At 57.2% G+C, this 22,470-nt stretch overlaps 3 protein-coding genes, 1 long non-coding RNA gene and 1 other non-coding gene across 13 annotated transcripts in view; 1 reads left to right on the top strand and 4 right to left on the bottom strand.

Moving 5' to 3' along the window:
- The first annotated feature begins 2,534 nt into the window (after positions 1-2,534).
- On the top strand, positions 2,535-8,449 carry OPRD1 (opioid receptor delta 1). Of its 3 annotated transcripts, none has more exons than XM_032449030.1 (3): positions 2,535-2,849; positions 6,035-6,384; positions 6,946-8,449. In XM_032449030.1, the coding sequence occupies exons 1-3, from the start codon at positions 2,647-2,649 to the stop codon at positions 7,479-7,481; spliced, it is 1,089 nt and encodes a 362-aa protein (XP_032304921.1). In that variant the 5' UTR covers positions 2,535-2,646; the 3' UTR covers positions 7,482-8,449. The 3 variants fall into 3 exon arrangements, with proteins under 3 accessions (XP_032304921.1, XP_015739013.1, XP_015739012.1); XM_015883527.2 differs by having other exon boundaries at positions 2,537-2,864; positions 6,949-8,449; XM_015883526.2 differs by having other exon boundaries at positions 2,537-2,864.
- A 2,521-nt stretch (positions 8,450-10,970) lies between these two features.
- LOC107323943 lies at positions 10,971-11,423 on the bottom strand. The gene is made up of 2 exons (XR_001559373.1): positions 11,247-11,423; positions 10,971-11,088 (listed from the first exon to the last, which is right to left on the bottom strand). It is a non-coding gene; the product is annotated as an uncharacterized LOC107323943 (long non-coding RNA).
- A 1,641-nt stretch (positions 11,424-13,064) lies between these two features.
- RCC1 (regulator of chromosome condensation 1) lies at positions 13,065-20,865 on the bottom strand. Of its 3 annotated transcripts, XM_015883522.2 has the most exons (13): positions 20,794-20,865; positions 20,589-20,635; positions 20,001-20,045; positions 19,169-19,240; positions 17,957-18,199; positions 16,588-16,775; positions 16,162-16,341; positions 15,971-16,067; positions 15,355-15,477; positions 14,982-15,128; positions 14,622-14,741; positions 14,164-14,316; positions 13,065-13,670 (listed from the first exon to the last, which is right to left on the bottom strand). In XM_015883522.2, the coding sequence occupies exons 5-13, from the start codon at positions 18,024-18,026 to the stop codon at positions 13,495-13,497; spliced, it is 1,254 nt and encodes a 417-aa protein (XP_015739008.1). In that variant the 5' UTR covers positions 18,027-18,199; positions 19,169-19,240; positions 20,001-20,045; positions 20,589-20,635; positions 20,794-20,865; the 3' UTR covers positions 13,065-13,494. The 3 variants fall into 3 exon arrangements, with proteins under 3 accessions (XP_015739008.1, XP_032304816.1, XP_015739011.1); XM_032448925.1 differs by lacking the exons at positions 20,589-20,635; positions 20,794-20,865 and adding an exon at positions 18,736-18,892 and having other exon boundaries at positions 13,495-13,670; positions 19,169-19,235; positions 20,001-20,137; XM_015883525.1 differs by lacking the exons at positions 19,169-19,240; positions 20,001-20,045; positions 20,589-20,635; positions 20,794-20,865 and adding an exon at positions 18,477-18,495 and having other exon boundaries at positions 13,495-13,670.
- On the bottom strand, positions 20,304-20,509 carry LOC116654362. Its single transcript, XR_004309558.1, has one exon. It is a non-coding gene; the product is annotated as a small nucleolar RNA SNORA73 family (small nucleolar RNA).
- Positions 20,866-21,078: 213 nt separating the features above from the next.
- Positions 21,079-22,470, bottom strand: part of PHACTR4 (phosphatase and actin regulator 4) — a 32,752-nt gene continuing 31,360 nt past the window's right edge. For all 5 annotated transcript variants that reach the window (XM_015883517.2, XM_015883518.1, XM_015883520.2 and 2 more), the window contains one exon: positions 21,079-22,287. In XM_015883517.2, the coding sequence (XP_015739003.2) occupies positions 22,272-22,287 (16 nt within the window). In that variant the 3' untranslated portion in view covers positions 21,079-22,271. The remainder of the gene's footprint in view (positions 22,288-22,470) is intronic.

Below are 22,470 nucleotides of genomic sequence, written 5' to 3'. Positions count from 1 at the left end.
GTACCCCCTTATACCCATGGGTGCCACCCCTACACTCATGGGTACCCCCCTTACATCCATGGGTACCACTCTTGCACCTATAGATACCACTCCTACACCTATAGGTACCGCTCCTACATCTATAGATATCACTCCTGCATCCATGGATACAGCTCTTACATCTACGGGTATCACCACTACACCTATGGGCATCACTCTTGCATCCACAGGTATCACTCCTACATCTATAGGTACCACTCCTATCTCTATAGGTACCACTCCTGAATCTATAGGCACCACTCCTGCATTGCATCCATTTATCTGCCCACACCTGAGCTTGGGCATTTTGGAACCATAGAGCCATGGAGTGTGTTGGGCTGGAAGGCACCCAGCTGCCTTTCTGCAGGAGGAAGGGATAAAAAAGAACGGTGAAAACCCTCGAATCAGCATCATTGCAGCTAAGCCTGTGGGTTCCCATGGCTCACCCGTGTTGCTGGATGCATTGGAGCTACAAGAAGGGCTTTGCACCATGCAATACAGCCTCCCCAAACTGCTGCTGCTGTAAAAGCCAACCAGGACTGCAGGTGCTCCATATTTGTGTCCAAACACAAATCACAGCCAAACACTGCCATGCTCTGACTTCTCCCAACCCCATCGGTGTGGGGAGAACAGCTGCAGGCACATGAATAAATAAAGGGGAGAGCCTGGAGCATGGGGTGGGGAATGGGATGGGAACAGAGAGCAGCGGGGATGGATCTGGGTTAGTGCTGACCTGAATTCCCCACATCAAAGCCCGCATCCCCTCCTTCCCCGGGGGAGGTGGGTGCGTGGGCTGAGGCTGTGGGGACCCAGGAGCCACAGCTGAGCATCCTCGTGTCTGGGCATTGAGGTGGGGAGGCAAAAAGAGAAGGGAATGCTTTGTATGCCTTCCCCTGTGAGCAGGAGGGGGGTGACCCGAGGGTCCCAATGCTGGGGTGCAGTGCACACACCTACAAGTTCAGTGTGCAGCCATAGGGAGACAGACATACAGCTGCTGTGATGCCCTTTGGAAGCCTCTGTCCCCCCTGGATGTCTCGCTGCCCGATGAGTCACTCCATGTGAATGCTGCAATACATGGAAGCAGTGCTGGGGAGGGGGGGGCGAGGGAGGGAGGGGGAGCAGCTCCCCAAATCAGGGCGGCCGCTGCCAGTGTGCAATCAGAGCTCCATTGTGAGCCTGAGGGGGGTGTGAAAATACCAAAAATAAGCGACAATCAGAGAAAAACAAATCTCCCATAGGGACTAATGGGTGTGCGGGGCTGGCAGTGCCTGCGAGCCGAGAGCTGGCCCCGCACCCGTCCCTGCTGTGGGCCCAGGCACGGTGATGGGAAGGTCGGGGGCGAAGCAACCACCTTCATTTCAAGCTGATTCTAAGGTGTTTTTCATGGGGCACCCAGGAGGTGGGAACAACTTGGGGACTCCGGCAGTATCGGTGACCCCCCAAGCACCAATGCACCGGGCGGGGGTTCTCCATGCAACCCCCCCTACAAGGTGTAACGATGCCCAAAGCCACCGAACGGGGCAGGGAAGGAGCTCAGCTGCTTTGGACCCCCCTGACACCGGGCTTTGTTCCCTGCCCCGAGAGGCAGGAGAGAACTCGGAGCTGTTGACGTAGGAAAACAAACGGCGGAGCTCAGCCCGTGTTCCTCTTCAAGCTGAGCGCTGGTGCTGCCGGTGCGGGAAGGGCTCAGCGTGTGCGGGGCTCCTTAATAGCTTCCCTGCAAACCTCAAAGCATCCCGAGAGCTGAGGGCTGTGGGGTGATGTGCTGCTCCTGCCCCACAACCAGCAGAGCTCTGGGGGGAGCAAATATCCTAAAGGAGCTGCACCCGCAGCTGGGCAGTGCGGGGTGCCTCCATCCCGCTGACCTCTGGGGTTCCTTACACCCCACGAGAGGAGCAGAGGTCCCCCATTGGGTTCCCAGACCTGCTGGAGCCCCGATCCCATTTGCAGACCCGATCCCATTCAGAGCTTCCACACCATTTGGAGCCCCGTTCCAATGTCCGCCACCGATCCCATCTCAGAGCCCCCAGCTCCCCTGTTGGGACAGCGGCTGTTTGCCTCCCCCCGTTCCTTCTCCCCTCCCTCCTGCCCCCTCCTCCCTTCCCTCCAAACAAAAGCAAACCGGATCAGTATCGAAGTTTGCACCGAACCCGATGTTCCCCAGCACTGAGAACCCCCCACCGGCATGGTCGGGGTCCCTCAATGACGGCAGGGAGTGGGATGGGGCAACAAGGAGCGGGTGTGGGGGCTCTGTAGGAAGAGGGGGAGATGCAGCAGGAACCCGGAGGGGTCGAGATGCTGTAGGGACCGGGGGCAACAGGGACACGGTGTGGGGGTGCAGCAGGGATCGAGGCGGGGGCGGCAGGGACCGGGATGGAGCGGGGACCGCGGGGAAGGGTGGGCTGCGGCGGAGGGCGATAAGGACCGTGCTGGGAGGGGTCTGGGATGCAGGTAGGGACGGGGGGGTGCGGGAGGAGGCGACAGAAGGCGGCAGGGCCGCCCCCGGCCCCACGTGGCTCGGGGCACACGGCGGCCCTATAAGGAGACTGCGGGAGGCGGCGGAGCCGGGAGGGAGCGGGACTCGGACCTGCGGCGTTGGGTCTGCGCGGTGCGGGAGCGGTGCGGGGCATGGAGCTGAACACGGAGCTGCCCACGGAGCCGCCCTCGGTGTGGGATAACGGCACTGCTTGGGATGCCCTGCCCGCAGCCAGCGGCAACGAGACGGGGCCGCCGAGGGCTAAAAACGCCACGTCCATCCTCATCGCCATCGTCATCACCGCGCTGTACTCGGTGGTGTGCGTGGTGGGGCTGCTGGGCAACGTGTTGGTGATGTACGGCATCGTGCGGTGAGAGGGGGCACGGGGCTGCGGGCGGGCGTGCAACGTGGGGAGCGGGCGGTATAAGAGTGCACGGGGTGTGAGTGTGCGCCGTGCTCGTTGTGCCTGAGATGAGCACAGGGTGCGGGTGGGTGTGCACAGGGCACGGTGAGCCCGGCAGGAGCGCTGAGCTGGGTGTGATGCAGCCACGTGTGAGCACAGAGGTGTGTGGGGGGCGTGCAGGGGAGAGGGGACACAGAGGAAGCACAGGCTGTGTGTGTGAAGCAGAGCAAGGCTGCAGGAGATGTTGTCTGGGGGTCCCATTCCCCTCCCTCCTGCAGGCTCCCTTCATGGCTGGGGGGGACCACAGGGGGCCGTGCGTGTCCCACCCTGTTCATATAGATCAGGGCAGCTCTGTGGCCCGCAGGACCCCTGCCAGCAGCTGGGGGTTGTGTGGGATTCCCCATCTTGTCCCGTTTCTCCCCCAATCCCAGCACTTCCATTGCACTGGGTCAGCGGTGTGACCTTCCCACCTGGCTCCTGGGACCCTCAGAATCGGTGATGGGAGAGGGAACAGCATGCAAACCCAATGCCAAAGCTCGGAGGAGGGACAGCAGCTGCCTGGGCTTCGATGCAGCATCACCTGAAGAACAAAGGCAGCTCCTTCCTGCAGCCCCGTGCCGGGCAGGGGGCACAGACACAGCACCAGCAGGAGTTTTACCCACACAAAGCAGCTGTACAGCCGAACCTGGGGAGAAAAAAAAGCAGAAACGAAGGGGAAACACACAGTGAGGGATGCACACGGTCTGACCCCTCCAGCTGCTTCAGCACTGCGAGCAGGGACGGCATTTTGAGATAGAAAAAGCCTGAATGTGGCAAACAGCATCTTAGTCAACAAACTCATACGGTCCGTCTGCTGCCCGTGCTGAACTAACGCCGCCTGGTGCAGCAGTGAGAGCACACAGCCGTGGTTTATGGCCCCCCATTCCTGACCCAGATGCTGTATCTCTGATGGGGGGGGATGTGCACCATCCTCTGAGCCCATCTGATGGTTATTGGGGGGCTTCCCTGGGGTTTATTGTATGAGGTGGGGGCTCAGCCTCCTGAAAATGAAGGTCTCCAAGCTCTAGGCATCTGTGTGCATTGGGCAGAAAGCTGAGGATGGAGCAGTTTGTTACATGGGTGGGTTGATCTGTGTTGGGTAGGCATTGCAGGGGGAAAGCTGCACGGGATGGGGCTGTCAGTGGGGCTGTAAGCACAGACTGGGTCCAGAGCACTCTGCAGGGGAGTTTGTGGCTGGGGTGCACCAGCAGGGCTCAGGGAAATGGGGACATAGGGACATGGGGACACGGGGTCATAGGGACCCCATTCCTCAGTGTGCTGTGGGTGCTGGTGAGTGAGCCCATACAGAACCCTTTACACAGCCCAACACCTCCATCCCTCCTCCCTGGAGCCCATACAACCCAAAACCCAGAGCAGCCAAAAGGGGAGCCCAGAGCCAGAACGCAGCCACCCCCCAACAGATCACACCTTCTGCAGTGTTTAAGCCCCCCCTGCAAGCACTGGTGGCACTGGCAGCTTGGAGGGGGGGCTCACCACACTGCACCCCCACACTGGGCTGAACCCTGGGTTGAATCCTTCCCAACACCCTCTGGAGGAGGGGGCACATCTGGCAGTGGCTGCAGAAGCGCTTACCCAGCACTGCATGGCCGGAGTCACACATTTGTCCCCTCTGTGCAACAAGCAGAGATAAAAGAAGTGTGAATCTACCTGGAATGGCTATTTTTAACCTGGGTGAGCCAAAACAAAAACTGACAGCAAACAGAAACCCCTCAGGTTTTTGTTTAACCCTGAAGGAGACGTTGCTTTGGTGCGTTCACCAAAGAGAAATGGAAAGGGAAAGGGAAATCTCAACTTCATTTTGTGCTTAAAGAGCAAATCCAAATCAAATGTTGTCCCCCCCAACCCCCAGGCAAAGGGCTGCAGCAGGAACATGCTCACTGCTGTGCCAAGCCCCATTTCTGCAGCTCCATCATCACAACCTGGGGCTGCACCCCCACGGTGGGGTCTCATGATGGGTGATGGGGAAAGCCAAAGGAAATGCAGCCCAGCCTCACCCCAATTTGCTCTGTGCATGATGGAGTCCTTCTCTAAGCTGAGCCCCAACAGCCCCAGGGTCATCTCCCCCCACACCCCAGAGCCAAATCCATCATCCACAGTGCAGCACCCTCCCCCAGTTCTCAGCCTGACCCCTGTGGATGCTGCAAGCAGCTTTATGCACGCACAGAGATGCTTTGCTAAGCAATTAGGGTGCACCTCAATGAGCTGGGAGCTGCAGAGGATGCCCCAAGGTATGGGGTTGCCTGAGAAGGAGAGCATGGAGCTGCAAGCACAGCCCTGACCCCAGCACCCCACAAACAACCCGGGGGTCCCCCCAAGCACTGTGACCTTGGGGACCTTCAGCTCTCAGCACCAGGTCCAAGCATTGTTCCTATCACAATGTGAACCAGTGTCCCTGTGATCCTTTGCCATGCATGGGGCCAGGCTTCTCCAAAGGCTCCCATGGAGCAGCTCTGGCCGTGCTGGTGGTGCTGCTCCCAGCTGGCCTGTTTCCTGGGTAATCGATCCAATTTCTGCAAGGAAACTCGACAGGGAAGCAGGCTGGATAATCACGATTTACTGGGTGGAAAATCAGATAGAGGAGGTTTCAGGAGGTAAAGGACATCGTGCAACTGATTCGGGGAAATGGAGTAAATCGATTTAATTGGAAAAGAGACTTATTTGAAAAGCTTTTCGGAGTTGCTTTGATCTCCAAGGGGAGACAGGGAGATGAATAAGGGTTGTTTCCCTGGCCAGGAGCGTAGGAGAGGCTCCTTTGGCTTCACCCAACACAGCAATAAGTCTCTGGCCCTTCCCCAGATGGGCACATCCATTCATTACAGTTGGAAAAGCCCACTAAGATCATCCAGTCCAACCTCAACCATCCCCATTCATAGAATCATGGAGTCATTCAGGTTGGAAAAGACCCCCAAGATCCAACCCTAACCCAACCCCACCACCCTGCCCATTGAGCAACCCCTCAGTGCCACATTTGCTCAGCGATTCTCTCCACCCCCCTTCAAATTCAATAGGAATTCAAACCAGAAGCATTTCTGGTTCCCAGAGCACCCACCAGCCCCAACCTCTGCCCTCCCCTTCAGGTACACCAAGATGAAGACAGCCACCAACATCTACATCTTCAACCTCGCACTGGCTGACGCATTGGCCACCAGCACTCTGCCCTTCCAGAGCGCCAAGTACCTGATGGAGACCTGGCCCTTTGGGGAGCTGCTCTGCAAGCTCGTGCTCTCCATCGACTACTACAACATGTTCACCAGCATCTTCACCCTGACCATGATGAGTGTGGACCGCTACGTGGCTGTGTGTCACCCGGTCAAGGCGCTGGATTTCCGCACGCCGGCCAAGGCCAAAATCATCAACGTCTGCATCTGGGTGCTCTCCTCCATCATTGGGGTGCCCATCATGGTCATGGCGGTCACCAAGTCAAAAGGCAAGTGGGCTTCTGTGGAAAGGTCCCATCTGTGCTTCCTGGGGTGACCCAGCTGAGCCACTTGGTCTGGTACCGTGTTTGTGCTCCTCAGTGCTCATCCCAACCAGCATTTTGGTTTTCCACTTTGTTTGCAGAGGTTGGGAACAGTCCTGGGTGCTCACTCCTGGGGTGTGAATCAGGTGCCACAATGCCCAGTACTTGGGTATACTGGGTATATAATGAAGTCCCCAGCTGGCCCATGCCCATCTCTGGCTGCTGGGAGAGCTCAGGGCATCCTGCAGAAGCAGTCAGTTCCAATGGAAGGTGACATAGGGACGTGCCCACCACAGGGGCTGGGATGCTGCAGAAAGCTCTGCAGGGAACAATGCCCAGTTTGGTGGCACCTCCTGCATCCTACAAAGCTCCATGGGAATCTGCAAGGAGGTGGTGCTTGTCATGCATCTCCTGGTGGTTTTAGCACGGATGGAGCTGCTCTGCCACCATGGAGCAGCATCATTCAGCTCCCAGCAGACACCCCATCTGCTCTCCCTGTTTTAATCCCTCCTCCTGTCTCTCTTCCAGCAGACGGAACAGTGCTGTGCACTCTGCAGTTCCCTGACCCTCCCATCTACTGGGACACGGTGACCAAAATCTGCGTCTTCATTTTTGCCTTCATGGTGCCCATCCTGGTCATCACCATCTGCTACGGGCTGATGATCCTACGCCTGAAGAGCGTCCGTCTGCTCTCAGGCTCCAAGGAGAAGGACCGCAACCTGCGGCGCATCACCCGCATGGTGCTGGTGGTGGTGGCAGTCTTCATCATCTGCTGGACTCCCATCCATATCTTCGTCATCGTCTGGACGCTGGTGGACATTGACAAGAAGAACCCCTACGTGGTGGCCAGCCTGCACTTCTGCATTGCTCTGGGGTACACCAACAGCAGCCTCAACCCTGTCCTTTATGCCTTCCTGGATGAGAACTTCAAGAGGTGTTTCCGTGAGTTCTGCCTGCCCTTCAGAGCCCGCGTGGAGCAGAACAGCTTCTCCCGAGCACGGAACACCACGCGGGAGCGCATCTCCACCTGCGCCCCATCGGATGGTCGAGGCCAGCCAGCATGACTAGGCGTGGGTGAGCAGCGGGGAGCTGGGGATGAGCCACGTTCAGAGGTCACCCAGGAGACCAGCACCGAGCTGTAGCCCCGCTGGGACTGAGCACAAACTGACTGCAAAGAGAGTTTTCTTGTTGGTGGAGCCGCAAGAGGACGCCCATTGCGTGCGCAGGGTTGTCTTTCTGCCCATGGAAATCCCCATTGGTGAGCAGTGGTTTATTGGACCTGCAAGCCAGCTCTAGTCCCAGAGAGGACTTTTGAGCTGATGCTCTTGCTGTGCTATTGGGACCTCACCGGCAACCCTGCCCATGGGTGCAAAGCTGGCAATGCAAACACAGCATCCCCAGCCCGGCCCCACGGTGACGCTGCATTCCTGCATCCCACAGGGCAGCAGGTGCTGCTCCCATCTATCTGCTGCCAGAGACAGCCAGCCCAAGGAAGATCTCATTACTGAGCAATTGGTGGGGACTTGAGGAGTTTCTCACAGCACTAACGTGATTATGGAGGCGCATCCATCCCTCGTCCTCTCCAGCACTGTCAGTTTATGCACTCACAGCCACGTGAGGCAGAGCCCAACGCAGGGTTGGGGTTTTGTGCTCGGCACCATGCAGATGGATGCCCCATTCCTCAGCAGCACCTCGATGAGAGCTCTCTAGTCCCACAGCAGCCATCAGCCCCAGGGCTCTGCACTGCATTACTGCTGCTAAATGGGGACAGATGTGTTCCTGGTGCCGCTCGCTGACCTTCCGTACCCTCCACCTCCTGCAGCAGCTCTGTGCCCACGAGGTCACACAGCCCACGGAGGATGGGGCTGGGAAGGAGCACTAATGGCCTTTATTGGACAAATTGATGGCTCTGGAGGAAGCAGGCGGGCGTGTGGATGCACCTGGGGCGCGTGGGCTGGAAGGAGAGGCTGCCTCCTGGCTCTGGTTTCTTTCCAGTTGCATCAATTGAGCCTAATGAAGGTCATTACCTCTCCACACCAGCCTTACCTTGCTGCAGAGCTGCCGGGGATTGCAGCCTGCCCCTTTGCAAGGCAAAGCTGATGAGGCAGCTGAGACTGATTCCTTCTTCAAAGGGACAAATGGGGTTGAAATTCCCATTGGGATCTCAAATCAAGGACCATTGGGGCACTGCAATGCTTTGTCTGCATGTGCCTCCTGCTGGGCTGGGTGTCAGCCCCATGAGGGGCTTGGGGTGTCCTACAGGGTTGGGATGTCCCTGTATGATTGGGGTGGAGCTATAGGGTTGGGGTGGAGCTATAGGGTTGGGGTGGAGCTATAGGGTTGGGGTGGAGCTATAGGGTTGGGGAACCCTACAGGGCTGGGATGCCCATGTAGAGTTGAGGTGTCCGTGCAGGATTGGGATGTTCCTGTAGGTCTGGGGCATCGCTGTGTGGTTGGGATGTCTCTGTAGGATTGGGCTGTCCCTGTAGGGTTAGAATGTTCCTGTAGGATTGGGGTGTCCTACAGAATTGGGATGTCCTACAGGCTTGGGATGCCCTGTGAGGTTGGGGTGTCCATGTAGGACTGGGGTGTCTCTGCAGGGTTAGAATATCCCTATAGGATTGGGGTATCATGAGGGATTGTAATGTCTCTATAGGGTTGGGGTACCCCTGTAGAATTGGGATGTCTTGTTGGGTTGGGGTGTCCCTGAAGGATTGGGATGTCCCACAGGGTTGGGATGTCTCTGTAGCTTTGGGATGTCCTATGGGTTTGGAGTGACACAAGACTGAGTTGTCCCTGCAGGATTAGAATATCCATATAGGATCAGCATGTTCCTGAAGTGCTGGGATGTCCCTGTAGAGCTGGGATGTCCTGTAGGGTCGGGGCGTGTGATTGAGGTGCCCTGGGATCTGAGTACTGCAGCACAAGGGACACAGGGAGGTGACCCCACCACCGCAGCTCCATCCATGAGGACCATTTCCCACCCCACTGGGCCCTGCTGCTCTCTCAGCCTGCTGGCAAACGTGCTGCAGTGCCCTTAAAGTGGGTTAAAAGGCTCTGGGTCATTATTTTTTAAAGGCAGAGCTGGAGCCCGGGATGCAGACAGAGGAGCAACAGAAAGCAGAGGAAAAACTTAACCCTGCTTCCACCCCACACTCAGGATGCTCATGGGGAGGGCACTCTGCACGCTCATACATAGATACATGTACATGGCTCTATCTATAGGCAGACCCCACGTCCCCATCCCCCCTGTTGTGTCCCATGGATGGCAATGGGAGCCCCCAGCCCTCACCTCTCGGTGGCATCGCTGTACAGGAGCTGCATCTTCTGGGAAATAAAAGAGCTTCCAGCGCTGCTTCCATTCCCCAAAGCTGAAAACGAGAAGGGATGCTCTGGGATGGAAGTTAAAGGGATGGAGAGGGTCTGCGCCCCCCGGGGCTGCCATATGGGGGCACTGAGGCACTGAGGCGATGGCACCGATGGGTCCCTCCGTGCTCGTTATTGCAGCGGCACAGCACCCGGCCCCGACCCGAGTAATCTAAATGCAAATGAGGATTTAACGCAGAAGCGGATGGGAAGGGGCCGTCGGAGCCGGCAAATCTCCTCGCGTCGGGTCTTTTTCAAGCCTTTATCTCTTTCTGCCACCTCGAAGCAGCAGAGCCCGGCGGTTCCGGAGAGCTGTGAGGGGGTCGGGGGGGTCGTGGAGGAGCAGAGGCAGAGGGATGCAGCGATGCTACTGCGGCTTCCCCGCAGCCCTCATGCACCAGGAAGGCAGTTGCAGGGACCGGCATTTGCAACCCGAGGAGCCGTTTGCTATTAGAACGCTTCCCTTTTTTCGCCGTCCTGTTGATGAATCCGTTAAATAACGAGCCCTCGTGCAGCACACTTCATTCTGATCAGTGTGATCGATGACGCGGCCGCCGGGTCCTTTGTCTGCAGCAATGCCTTAATTGCATTATTACGCACATGGCCACGACTTGGTGTGGATGCAGAGCTCTCCCCCCACCCCACCCGGAGCAGCCCAGGCTGCATTTCAGCTCTCAGAGACACTCCTGGCTTCACTTAGGAACCCAACTCGTCGTGAATAATGACTGAGGCTTTCCATTTTGTCTCCCTCTCCTTTCCCAGATGCAAAACCCTGCACAGCCCCGATGCGCAGCAGCACAGCCGTGTGCTGGATGTGATGGCTGCGCTCCCCCCACGCAGGGGGCTGATGGAGGTGATGATAGATGTGCCCTGAGCGCCCTCCACCAACGCTAAAACCCCACGGTGCAAAGGATGAACGTTCCTGCCTCTGCTATTGGGGGCTGTGCACCAAACCCAGACCCCAGCACCGCTATGGGGATGGGGAACGGCTCATCCCCACTCCATCCCACCCCAGTGCCCCAACTCCTCCTCCATCCCCTGCACACAGCAGAGCCGCGTTAATGAGACGTTTCCCTTACCTCAATTACGCTGTTTTCCTTCCCATCCCTTCCCCAAATCCCACACAGAGTCCCATTGAAGTGTCACTCCTGCTCCCAAGACAACGCGTGTTGATTCATCGCTGCTGATAAATTTAAACTCTTTTATTCGTGCCATTGTTCTCCCCATCCGTGTTTTCCTCTTTCTCAATAAAGCCCCCTCACTCTGACGAGTGCTGCAGGCTCCTCACTGACTGGGGGACGTTCCCTGCCCAGGAACAGGATGGGGATTGTTGGGGTTTGTTCCCAAATGGCTCCAGACTGGGAACCACATATGGCAGTGGCACCAGCCCAATGCTGCATGTGCTGCAGTTTGGCCCCAAACAGGGGCTCAGGGTGTCCAAGGTGATGAACTTAAGGCCTCACCTTTCATCCTTCCTTAGAACACTTTCCAACTTGTCAAGAGGATGGCACCTTCGTGGAGGCATTATCCAATATGGGAGGCATTCACACCACCAAGGAATGCATCAGGAATCCAAACACTGATGACTTAACCCAACTCAACCCATCCCAGCCCAAACCCAAATCCTGCCTTCATTCCAATCCCGATCTCAATCCCAATTGCCTCCCATTCCAACCCAAATTCTATTCAACACCATCCCATCCCAACCCTAATCCCATCCCAACCCTAATCCCAATCCAACCCTAATCCCAATCCCAACCCTAATCCCATCCCAACCCTAATCCCAATCCCAACCCTAATCCCATCCCAACCCCAACCCCAATCCCACCCAAACCCAATCCCAACCTCAACTTTATCCCATCAAACCCAAATCCCATTCAACCCCATCCCAATCCCACCCCCAACCCAAATCCCATCTGATCCCATCCTAATTCCAACCCCAACCCATTCAGACTCCAACCCATCCCCACCCTAAACCCCATTCAACCCCATCCCAATCTCACCCCTAACTCATCCCCAACCTTAATCCCACCCAGACCCAATCTCAACCCCAACCTCATCCCATCGAACCCAAATCTCATTCAACTCCATCCCAATCTCACCCCTAACTCATCCACAACCTAAATCCCACCCAGACTCAATCCCAACCACAACCTCATCCCATTCAACCCAAATCCCATTGGACCTCATCCCAATCCCAACCCCAAAACCCACCTCGATCTCCAACCTAAATCTCATCCCAATCCCAACTCAAATCCCATCTGACCTAATTCCAACCCCAACCCCATCCCAACCCCCCCAGACTGGAGCTCCCTCCTTCCACCCCCTTCTTCCACCCCCCCCTTCCCAGCGCAGCCCCCGAAGGGTCCCCACGTCTCCCTTGATTACCTCCCTCCACATCTCTGAGCTATAAATAGGGGCAGCCAGGCGACGTGGGCAGACGCACATGGGAAGGATCCACCCCAGCCCTGTGTCACAGCAGTGTTAGCGGGCACAGAGAAGGGCTGCAAAGCACAAAGTGTGTGTGTGTGTGTTGGGGACGGGGGGGGAGGTTGCTATTTTTTGCTGGAAGGGGTATAAAAATAACAGCTCTGTTTATGGAAATGAGCCCATCCTCAGGAATCAGGCCCAAGGAAAGGAGCTGTTCCCCCAGCAGGTCATGCAGGGTGATGGAGGAGCATTGAATGGAGGGTGGTGGTCTCCAGGAGCAGCGTCAGGTTGGGGTGAGCCCATGTTGATGGTGATTCGTAGGGAATGGGCTCCTTGCTTGGCAATAAGGGATGATGTCTGTGATGTCTGGGTCCAGACACAAACCTGCTCAGTGCTGCTGGGAGAGGAATAGAGCTTCATGCTCAGCCCTAATTGCACCTCTGAGCTCATCCCTCCCAGCCTAAAACGTGCAGAGCAAAGGGCTGCGGGCAGCAAACCCCACACAGCACCCAACCAAACCCCCAGCCCAAACTGCAGCCTCATTAAGGAACCTGCTCCTTAATTAACAACAAATAAACACCTCCATGATTCAACCCATCAGCTTCAACACTCAACTCCAGGCTCTTCCATTCTGCCCGAGCTCCCAGCGGTGTCAGGGACAGCACGGGGTGAGCAGGACCCCATAGGGACCCTCCCCTCCTCTCTGCCACCCTCAGCTCTGCTCCCACTGCTGCCATCCTGCGGCCGAACCCCACAGCTGCACACACACACACACTGCATCACTCAGCACTGAGACCCACAGAGCAGCCCCACAGAGCAGCCCATCCTGCACAGCACAGAGGGAAGCCCAGCACTTATCAAAACTTATTTATTCCAAACGCCTAGAGATTTTTTTTTCCCCTCCCCCCCTTCCCTCTCTTCTTCAATCAACCAAAATACTTTTTACATTTGCTTTAAAAAAGAAATTCAGCATCAGCTGCTGTACAGCTCCCAGCCTCCTGACCAGCCCCAAGCACACACAGCTTCCAATTCCCCCCCCCCCACCCCTCACTTATTCTTAAACTTAATGTATAAAATCCATCCTCGCAGCATCTCCCTTCCCAGTGCAGGTACCTGGAAGGCAACACAAAACAGAAGACGGGGCACCTGAGAAGACACCTCGGCCTTCCCCCATTGTGGTTTGGGAGACAGCAGAGCTGGGAAGCAGCTGCCCGAGGTGGGGCTGATGGCAGGAGGAGGCACCCGTGGGCTCCATGATCCCACTGCGCCCCAATGGAGCCATCAGCTCCGTGCCTTGTCCTTGACCAGCAGGGCTGTGTGTTGGCCTCCACTGGACACAGCCAGGACCAGGCGGTTCTCCAGTTGTTTCCCTGTCATCTCCACGGGGCTCCAGACGTCCTCCTCTTCGCCGGTGCCCAGCTGGTGGTTGGTGCCCATTCCCCACGCGAATGCTCGTCCTGCAAAGGAGGTGATGTGAGTTTGGGCTTTGGGTAGAAACAGCATCTGGAGCTGGGCAAAGGGGGGAACCAAAGGGTTCCAGAGGGGCAGGTTGAGGGGGGGAAGAGGAGGAAGGAGGCATCTGGGCCTCCCATAGAACACTGTTTCATTGCATGGACTGCCTTAAAGCCAGCAATGCAAACACGCCAACGTGCTGCCTGTGCTCACACCACAGCAAATCCTTCTTGCAGCTGCAGGCACTGCATACAGCCCACAAAGAGCTCCCATAGAAGCATGGCCACGGCTTAGTTCTCTGACCAGCCCCACTGGGCTCTGACAAACCCAGTCCAGTGCCCATAGAAACACATTGAGCAGCTGCTGCCTCTGGGCTGGTGCCACCTGGGGGCTGCAGCAGCATAGGGAACGAGCTGAGTCCCAACCCAGTGTGTGATGGAGCTCTGGGAAGGGATGGGCAGAGCCCTGGGAGAGGTAGATGAGGCCCCCAGCACTCACCATCACTGCTGACAGCATAGCCGACCGATGCACCACATGCAACAGAAGAGATGTTGGGGAGGTCTGGGATGACAGTGGGTGTGCTCTTCTCTTCTGCCCCTTCCCCGAGGCCCAGCCGGCCGTACTCAGCCCTGCCCAGGCTGTAGGCTTTACCTGGGGTACGACAGAGAGAGCAGGAGTGGTGAAGTGAGGAGGGCAGGGACCACAGGAGGCTGGAGGGCTGCAGACAGACCCCTCCTGGCCCAGGTCTGACCATGCAGGAGCTGGGAGCATCGCTCCTCCCTCCCACATCCCTCAGCAAACCATCAACTCTGGGCTCCCCAGTGAGATACAGAACTGTGGGGGGGACTCAGAGTATTTCAGCATTTCAACCTGACCCCAAATTCTCCCCCATAAGGGACTGGGATTCTAAGGAACCCCACTCTGCTTGGCAGCCCCTCCATCCCACCAATACTCACCCTCCGAGTCCACGCAGATGGTGTGGTGCTGCCCACCAGAGAACCCGACCCAGGACTTGGTGGAGTTCTTGAAGGACGTCAGGTTCTGTGGGGAGAAGCAGGGCTCGGTGCCCTGGGTCCCTGCAGGGTGAGATGCACAAAGCCGAGCACATCAGGTATGGGCACTAAGCCATCCTCACAGGGCTCTGACCCCACTCACACAGCCCAGCCCAGCAAATGAAGGGGTTGGGAACCAAACCCAGAGCCTCAAGCATGATTTTCCAGCTCCTGCAATGGGCACTGGGTATGCACAGTAGGATCAGGTCCATTCTGGAGCCCCACCAAAGTAGGGAGAACCGCAGGGATGCAAATGAAACTCACCCAGCTGGTGGTAGTTGGAGAGGCCGAACCCATAGATGTGTCCTTCCCGTGTGATGGCAAAGGTGAAGTAAGCCCCACAGAAAGCATCTTGGAAACGCATTTTGCCTTTGCTTCTGACAGGGACACGCTGGGGGACCAGCAGGCGCTCTGGGGATGAGAAACAAGGCATCAGAAGAGAGCTTATGATTTACACCCTTTTCCTCTCCTCTCAGTTGCAGATCACTGAATTTAAGCAACCAATTGACAAACAAGCCCTCGAACAGCCCAGGAAGAGACAGGGTGTCTCTGCTCCTCAGCAAAGCTCTGCCCAGAGCCCAATGACACAGCCTGCTTTCTGCAACCCCAATTGTTTCTGAGCCCCAAAACCACTCACGCAGCCCCTTCCGTCCTCCTCGGTTGGAGAAGAGTGCAGGCACCCTGCCCAGCTGGCCCTGCTCGCCACAGCCACACGTGAACAGCTCGCCATCCACTGTCAGCATCACCAAATGGTCGTTCCCTGTAAGGAGACATGGAAAGTGAGTGCTGCAGTCACCCCCCAGAGCCCACCAAGGGGACATCCCACATCCCAAGCCCCATCTGTCCAAGCTTTCCAGGTTTCTGTGGCTTCTGGATCACTTGACACACCTCAGATCCCTTCCTGATGGATCATTCAGAGGCACAGGAAGCCTCCAACCTCACCTGGATCCCGGGCAAACTCCCTGGCTGCTCTGTTTGGCTTCCCTATATCTAAAGAGGGTGAGTGCCCTGACCCTGTGCTGTGACAGGGCAGTAACTGCAAAGCGTTTTCAACCAACCAAACTGTATATAATAACTCCTAACTAACTGCTAAATGTGTTAATCATTGACCCCATCTGAGTTTAAACCACCACAGGGGCTACAAGAGACACAGCAGCCCATCCTTTCACCCAGCTCAGCACAGCAAATAGGGAAGGAACCCTCTGGACCTTCACCCCTCACCCAATGCTGAACAGTGGGGGCCCTTTGCTGACCTGAGGCAATCTTAACAACGGGCACATTGAGCTCAAGCAGCACAGGGATGGTGCTCTTCTTCATGGGCTCCAGCAGCCCGATCACCCCGTTGTTATCCTGGGTGGAGAAGAGATGATGGGTGCACATATAGGAGTCAGTGATACCTCCCAGCAACCAGCAGCAGAGCATCCAACACACACAGCCAACGTACCCGGAATGAACCCCAGATGAACACCCTGCCGTCATCCGTCAGTGCAGCCGTGTGGCTGTCCCCTGCTGAGACCTGCACCACCCTCTCCTGCAGCTCCACGGCTCCAGGGCTGCACTCTGAGCCTTCCTCCGTGGTATCTCGCCCGAGGGCACCTTCGTCATTGCAACCAAAGGTGTAGATCTATAAAGAGAGGGATGTGGTTACGATGGGACATGGAAGCACATGAAACCAGGGGACCCACCAGGCTGAATTACCCCCCCCTCCCATACACCCCAATGTTTCCAAGGCACCACAGAGACCATCCAGGAGCTTTAGGGAGGCTGCAGCCCCAGCCATGATTCAACCCCTGCTCCTGGAGCTCCCTATGCTTACAGGGGACCCTCAGCCCCCCACCCAGCTCCCCACATGCCCCCACAGCTCACTCACTTTGCCCGTCTCGCTGAGGCACACGGTGTGCATCCCTCCTGCCTCCACCTGCACCATCAGCTCCGGCAGCTGCACCAGGGCCGGCTTCTTCCTCTCCATCACATCCTGCCCCAGGCCCAGCTGTCCGACATCCCCCTGACCCAATACGAGCACCAGGCCGGGCTGAGTGCGATGTGACGGGTGGCAGACTGAGGGCAGAAAGGACAGATGGGAAAACAGAGGGGGATGAGGAACCCCCCATGGGGTTGTGATGGAGGGGGATGAGAAGCCCCCCATAGGGTTGTGATGGAGGGGGATGAGAAACCCCCCGTGGGGCTGTGATAGAGGGGGACGAGAGGCTGCCCTGGGGTTATGATGGAGGGGGATGAGAAGCCCCCCATGGGGTTATGATGGAGGGGGATGAGAAGCCCACCATGGGGTTGTGATGGAGGGGGATGAGGAGCCCACCATGGGATTGTGATGGAGGGGGATGAGAAGCCCCCCATAGGGTTGTGATGGAGGGGGATGACAAGCCCCCCGTGGGGATGTGATGGAGGGGGATGAGGAACCCCCCGTAGGGTTGTGATGGAGGGGGATGAGAGGCTGCCCTGGGGTTGTGATGGAGGGGGATGAGGAACCCCCCGTAGGGTTGCGATGGAGGGGCACGAGAAGCCCACCATGGTTGTGATGGAGGGCGCATGAGGAGCCCCCAGTGGGTGTGATGGAAGGGGATGAGAGCCCCCCATAGTGTGATGGAGAGGGATGAGAAACCCCCCGTGGCGGCTGTGATAGAGGGGACGAGAGGCTGCCCTGGCGTTATGGAATGGCAGGGGATGAGAAGCCCCCATGGGTTTGTGATGGACGGGGATGAGAAGCTCCCTGGGCGTTAGATGAGGCGATGAGAAGCCCCATGGGTTATGAGATGAGGGGATGAGAGGCTGCCCTGGGTGTGATGAGGGATTGAGGAAACCCCCCGTAGGGTTCGATGAGGGGCACGAGTAAGCCCACCATGGTGTGATGAGGGGGATGAGGACCCCCAGTCGGCTGATGAAGGCATGAGAAGCCCCCCATAGTTGATGATGGAGGGGGATGGAACCCCCCGTGGGGCTGTATAGAGCGGACGAAGAGGCTGCCCTGGGTTATGCATGGAGGATTGAAAGCCCCCCATGGGGTTGTGATGGAGGGGGATGAGAAGCTGCCCTGGGGTTATGATGGAGGGGGATGAGAAGCCCTCCATGGGGTTATGATGGAGGGGGATGAGAAGCCCACCATGGGGTTGTGATGGAGGGGGATGAGGAGCCCCCCGTGTGGTTGTGATGGTGGGGGATGAGCAGCCCCCCATGGGGTTGTGATGGAGGGGGATGAGAAGCCCCCCGTGGGGTTGCGTTACCTTTGAGTTTCTTCCTTTCAGGAGACTTCTCCAACACGAGGCTTTTCTTGGCACCACGTTTCGCAGACATGTCGGATGGATGTGAGCAATGAAAGCTGCTCTGTTCAGGCCTTGCCCAGCCCGCAGGGTGCTGAGCTGCAGCTGTTGGTCGGCTGTGCTGGACACAAACCCTGCTTGTCCCCAGCCCGGCTCTCACTGTGTTACAGCACCGCGTCCGGACTCAGCCTCCGATCTGTCCTCCAGCTTTAAGAGAACACACATCACTCTCACCTTTATATCCCACCGTGAAACGACCCCACGTGGAGCTGCAGAACGGGGCCGTGTCCGGTGTCCCACCATGGTGTCCCACCACGGCTGGGGACGTGGGAGCTCCCTGGGTACATCCCACATCCCGATCCCATCCAGCACCGCACGGTGTAGGGAAGGGGCCGGGGGGGCTGCGAGGGTTAATGGGGCCAGCGAGGCTTTATGGGGCCAGCTGAATAGGGCCAGCTGAATGGGGCCATCTTTATGCACCCACCCGCTGAATGAAGCACCGGACACGCGTGGGGCCGCAGATTCGAACTTCCCGCTTACCTCCCCCCCCCCCAAACTCCACCACTTCCCCACCCCACGTGGTGCCGCGCAGGCCCGGCCTGTTCCAAGCACCAGCGGACAAACCGAGCGGCTCCGGGAGCGGCACGGCCATACGGACCCCTCCCCCTTCTCCCCTTTATCCCACCCCCCTCCCCCAGCCCCATTCCGTGCCCCCCCGCCCCCCCCCACATCCGCGCACCCACCTCCTCCGTTCCGCCGCCGCCGTCGCTCCCGGCCCCGAGCATGCGCCGAGGCGCGGCGAGCGGCACAGCGCCCCCTGCTGGTAACGGGCACCGGCGCCGCCTCCTCGGGGCACGGGAGCGGCCCTCCCAGCCCGGGGGGATCTTCGCATTGAGGAGCCTAAAAAGCCCCCAACACCGCGAGCTAAGACCCGCAATGCCCGGCCGGTATCTCACCTCATCGCCCCTTCAACCCCCCTTTCCACAGGGGTCGGTTCCCCTTCACCCCCCCACCACCAAGACCCCCTTTAACAACCCCTTCCCCAAGCTCCTTCTCCCCTCTCTAAGCCATTTCCCATATTAACGCCCCCCACATCCCCCCTATTCCCCGTACTACAGCCGGGCTGCTGCTCCCCGAACCACGTAGGGAACCTTCCCATCAACCAAAGCTACTCACGGTCCGGTTCCGAACGTTCAAAGGTCCGATAAAAGCAGCCAACGGGGATAAAAGCAGCCGTTAAGTCCTTCGCTTAACAGAGGGAAACAACGCCTAAGTACGCTCAGCAGGAATCGCTTTTTAGCCTTAAGGCCCAACACCCCCCTCACCCCATAGAGTCCATTCAGCCCCACAGCACTGCTACCCCATAGAGTCCATTCAGCCCCACAGCACTGCTACCCCATAGAGTCCATTCAGCCCCACAGCACTGCTTACAAACGGCACCGAGCTCCCAGTACAGCCCCAATGAGGGGTGGGCGACCCAACCACACACAGCCCGAATAACTCCACTTATTCAGTGTTTCTGGAGCCCCCCCCCCCATACACAGGATGACCCACAGCACAGGAAATAACCACACGGCAGCGTTTTAAAATCATTTATTTGGCAGGCACAGATAAAACGAAGAATCCAGAGCTCCCATGTGACACACAGCAAACACCCCCCCCCCCCCCCCCCCCCCCCCCAGCTGCAGCCCCTCACCCCCCCCACCCAACCAAATGGTCCCTCCCTTCCTCAGCCCCCTTGATGGCTGCAGCACACACGTTGTATAAAGACCTGCAGGTCCCAGCTGATACAACAAGGCACCTCACACCACCCCCAGCTGCAATGAGGGGCCCCCCTGGATCAATCAACGCCGCTTGGGGGGCAATGGAGCAGCAGGGAGCAGCACGGCCTGACACCCCCCCCCCCCCCCCATTCCACACTGCTCCAACCTCCACCGAGCAGCCTGGACGTCACACTTACATCCATCTATTTGTGGTCACTCACACGCTGTGCTCAGTTCATACTCACCATCACAGACTCAGCTGCTGCCGTTTAACTACGGATCTCCAGCATCTGCATTAACAAAAGCATCAAGAAAACCTCATTACTTCCAAGCCCCAAATGGTTTTTACGTGCTCCCATTGCATGTTGCCACCCCCCCAACCCCAGTATTCCAGCCCTCCACCCCACACAGCGCTATGGGGCTGACCCACAGCCCCCCAACCCCTTAATGTGCCCCACAGCCAGCCCTCCCACCCCATAATGTGCCCCACAGCCAACCCCCCCCCACAACCCCTCCACCCCCCAACGTGCCCCACAGCCGCTCTGTACGGATGTTTCCTGCATGGTTTATCTCCTCTGTCACTGCCCGACGGGCTCAGAGAAGCAGTAGGAATATGCAGGCTGCAGGCACGAGGCCCGGCTTGTTCTCCAACGATGTGGAAGGGGAATATACGTCTCGGGCCCTCAGGCCTACGCTCCCGTGCGCCACGCGGACAGAGCCGAGAGAGAGCTACTTCTCCGGGTGCCCTCGTTGGGTTCTGGCTGTGTATGTGTGTCATCCCCCCCCATCCAACCCCGTTTCCATCCATACAAGCGGAGCGCAGCGATACTCACAGCGGCAGCGGGCGGGGTTAGGCCGCAGTGCAGCACGACCAGCCGGCCTAGGGGAGAACAACGCTTGTGAGGGCCGGCTGAGCCGGGAGTGTGGGCCCTACCAACCATCACAAGTAGGAAATAAAACAGAAAACAGGCTGTATAGACGCAAAGGAAAGCAAGGCCAGACTAGGCCGCACCCCGCCCACCTCCCCCTACCACCCACCTGCTCACGCCGCCGTCCGCCGCCAGAAGAGAGCGAGCTCAGGGCTGCGCCGCTATTTATACAGTGAGGGGTGGGCGTGGCCTAATTGCGCAGGCGCAGTGAGCGGAACGCGCGGGCCGTGTGCACAGCGCGGTGATTGGCTGCTCGGTGTGAGCGGGAAGGGCGGGAACGGCGGGAAGGCGGGAACGGCGGGAAGGGCGGTTGTGTTCGTCTCCACACACGCGCTCAAAGATGGCGCCCGAAACACAACCGGGCGGCTTAAACACGATAAAAAAAAGCCAAAACTCCTAAAATACTTTTATTCAATAATTAAAATCTGTTTGAGGAGACAGATATACAACGCGATTGTAGTCTACAGCCCATTCTGTACACGGGGAAGCTGTGAGGGCCGCGGCCTACCTCAGGCCTTGGCGCAGTGAGGCCTTCCCACAGTGCTGCCATCGTCCCTTCACGCTCAGTGCCATAAGGTGAGTTTGTATGAACGATTTAAGGTCACTTCTTAAAGCTCCCACTCACACAGTGATCAATATCAAGTTTCCAGTAGGTTTTTTGCTTGTAAAAACAAAAATAAAATGAGACAAGGCAAATTCAACCCTGATTTGGGAGAGTAAAAAATAACCCAAAGAGCTGAGAGGAAGCTGCGATGGAAAGCACTGACTGCTGTCACAGCTTCCCCAAATCAAAGAGTTCTTAAAGGCAACAGTCATTTCTGGGTTCTATGAGCACTATTAACCTCCATGAGATCCATTGACATCACAGCGAGCGTGAGAGAGTGGGGAGGGAATGTTTTATACCTCTGTGTTTTCTTTTTTTTGCTCATTTTTCTGGGTTTTTTTTTACAAAACGAAACCAAAAAGACGCAGCATATGTTAATTTCTATACAATTCCCTTCCAGGACAACAAACCGTTGGTCAGTAGTGATTCAGGACATGAAAGGTAACAACAGACGGAAGCAAAGCCAGAAAACAACAAGGCTGATGGCAGTTGTCTGCCAGGACAGCGTCTGCACCAGTAACTCTACACACGTGTCTCCTAGTACATCTGCCCTCCATTCCTTGGCTCAACAGCACCAGAGCTGCCAGCTGGTTTTTCTCCTCTTGGTAAGGAAGAAGAAACAAAGGGGTTGCTCACAATATGTGCAGCTGAGAACTGGGCCTGGCACCACAGGAAGCTGGGGAAGGAACCGTTTTGCTTGTGTGTGTGCATTCTGGCAGGGATGCTGGAGCCAGAAGAGAGGCTTATTGCTGAGCTGCACGAGGTATAGTGTTCAGTTCCAGCCTGATGGCACTCGAGACTTGTTTGTTCCAGTGAAATGCTACATTCAGACAGGATCCCCCTTCCCTGGCTGAAAGCCCTTTGCTGGATACGTTTTGAAGGCAAATCTTGGAAGAGTCGAGGTTGTGCCCTCGCTGTATTGCCCAGGTGAGGGATGCAGAGAACTTCCAGGCATCTTGGGTCTCTTGTTCCCTCTTGGAAGGTTATGGTCGGTGGTACCTAAAAGCCAAGTGAAAAAGCCAGTGTCACCCTTGGAACTTGGGTTAAGCACTGACTGAAGCATTACCAACTGCAAAAAAGCTGTTAACATCCAAAGTTTTCATCTCTGCCTTACAAAGCTCTTGTGCTTTGCCAACACAGCTCAGCCATGGGGGGCACGATGCACATTTTACTTCTGTCTTT

Source organism: Coturnix japonica, chromosome 23, assembly GCF_001577835.2.
Source record: "Coturnix japonica isolate 7356 chromosome 23, Coturnix japonica 2.1, whole genome shotgun sequence".
NCBI classification, from domain to species: Eukaryota; Metazoa; Chordata; class Aves; order Galliformes; family Phasianidae; genus Coturnix; species Coturnix japonica.
The sequence above is the reverse complement of the archived record's forward strand: the minus strand, read 5'-3'. Positions and strand labels throughout refer to the sequence as shown.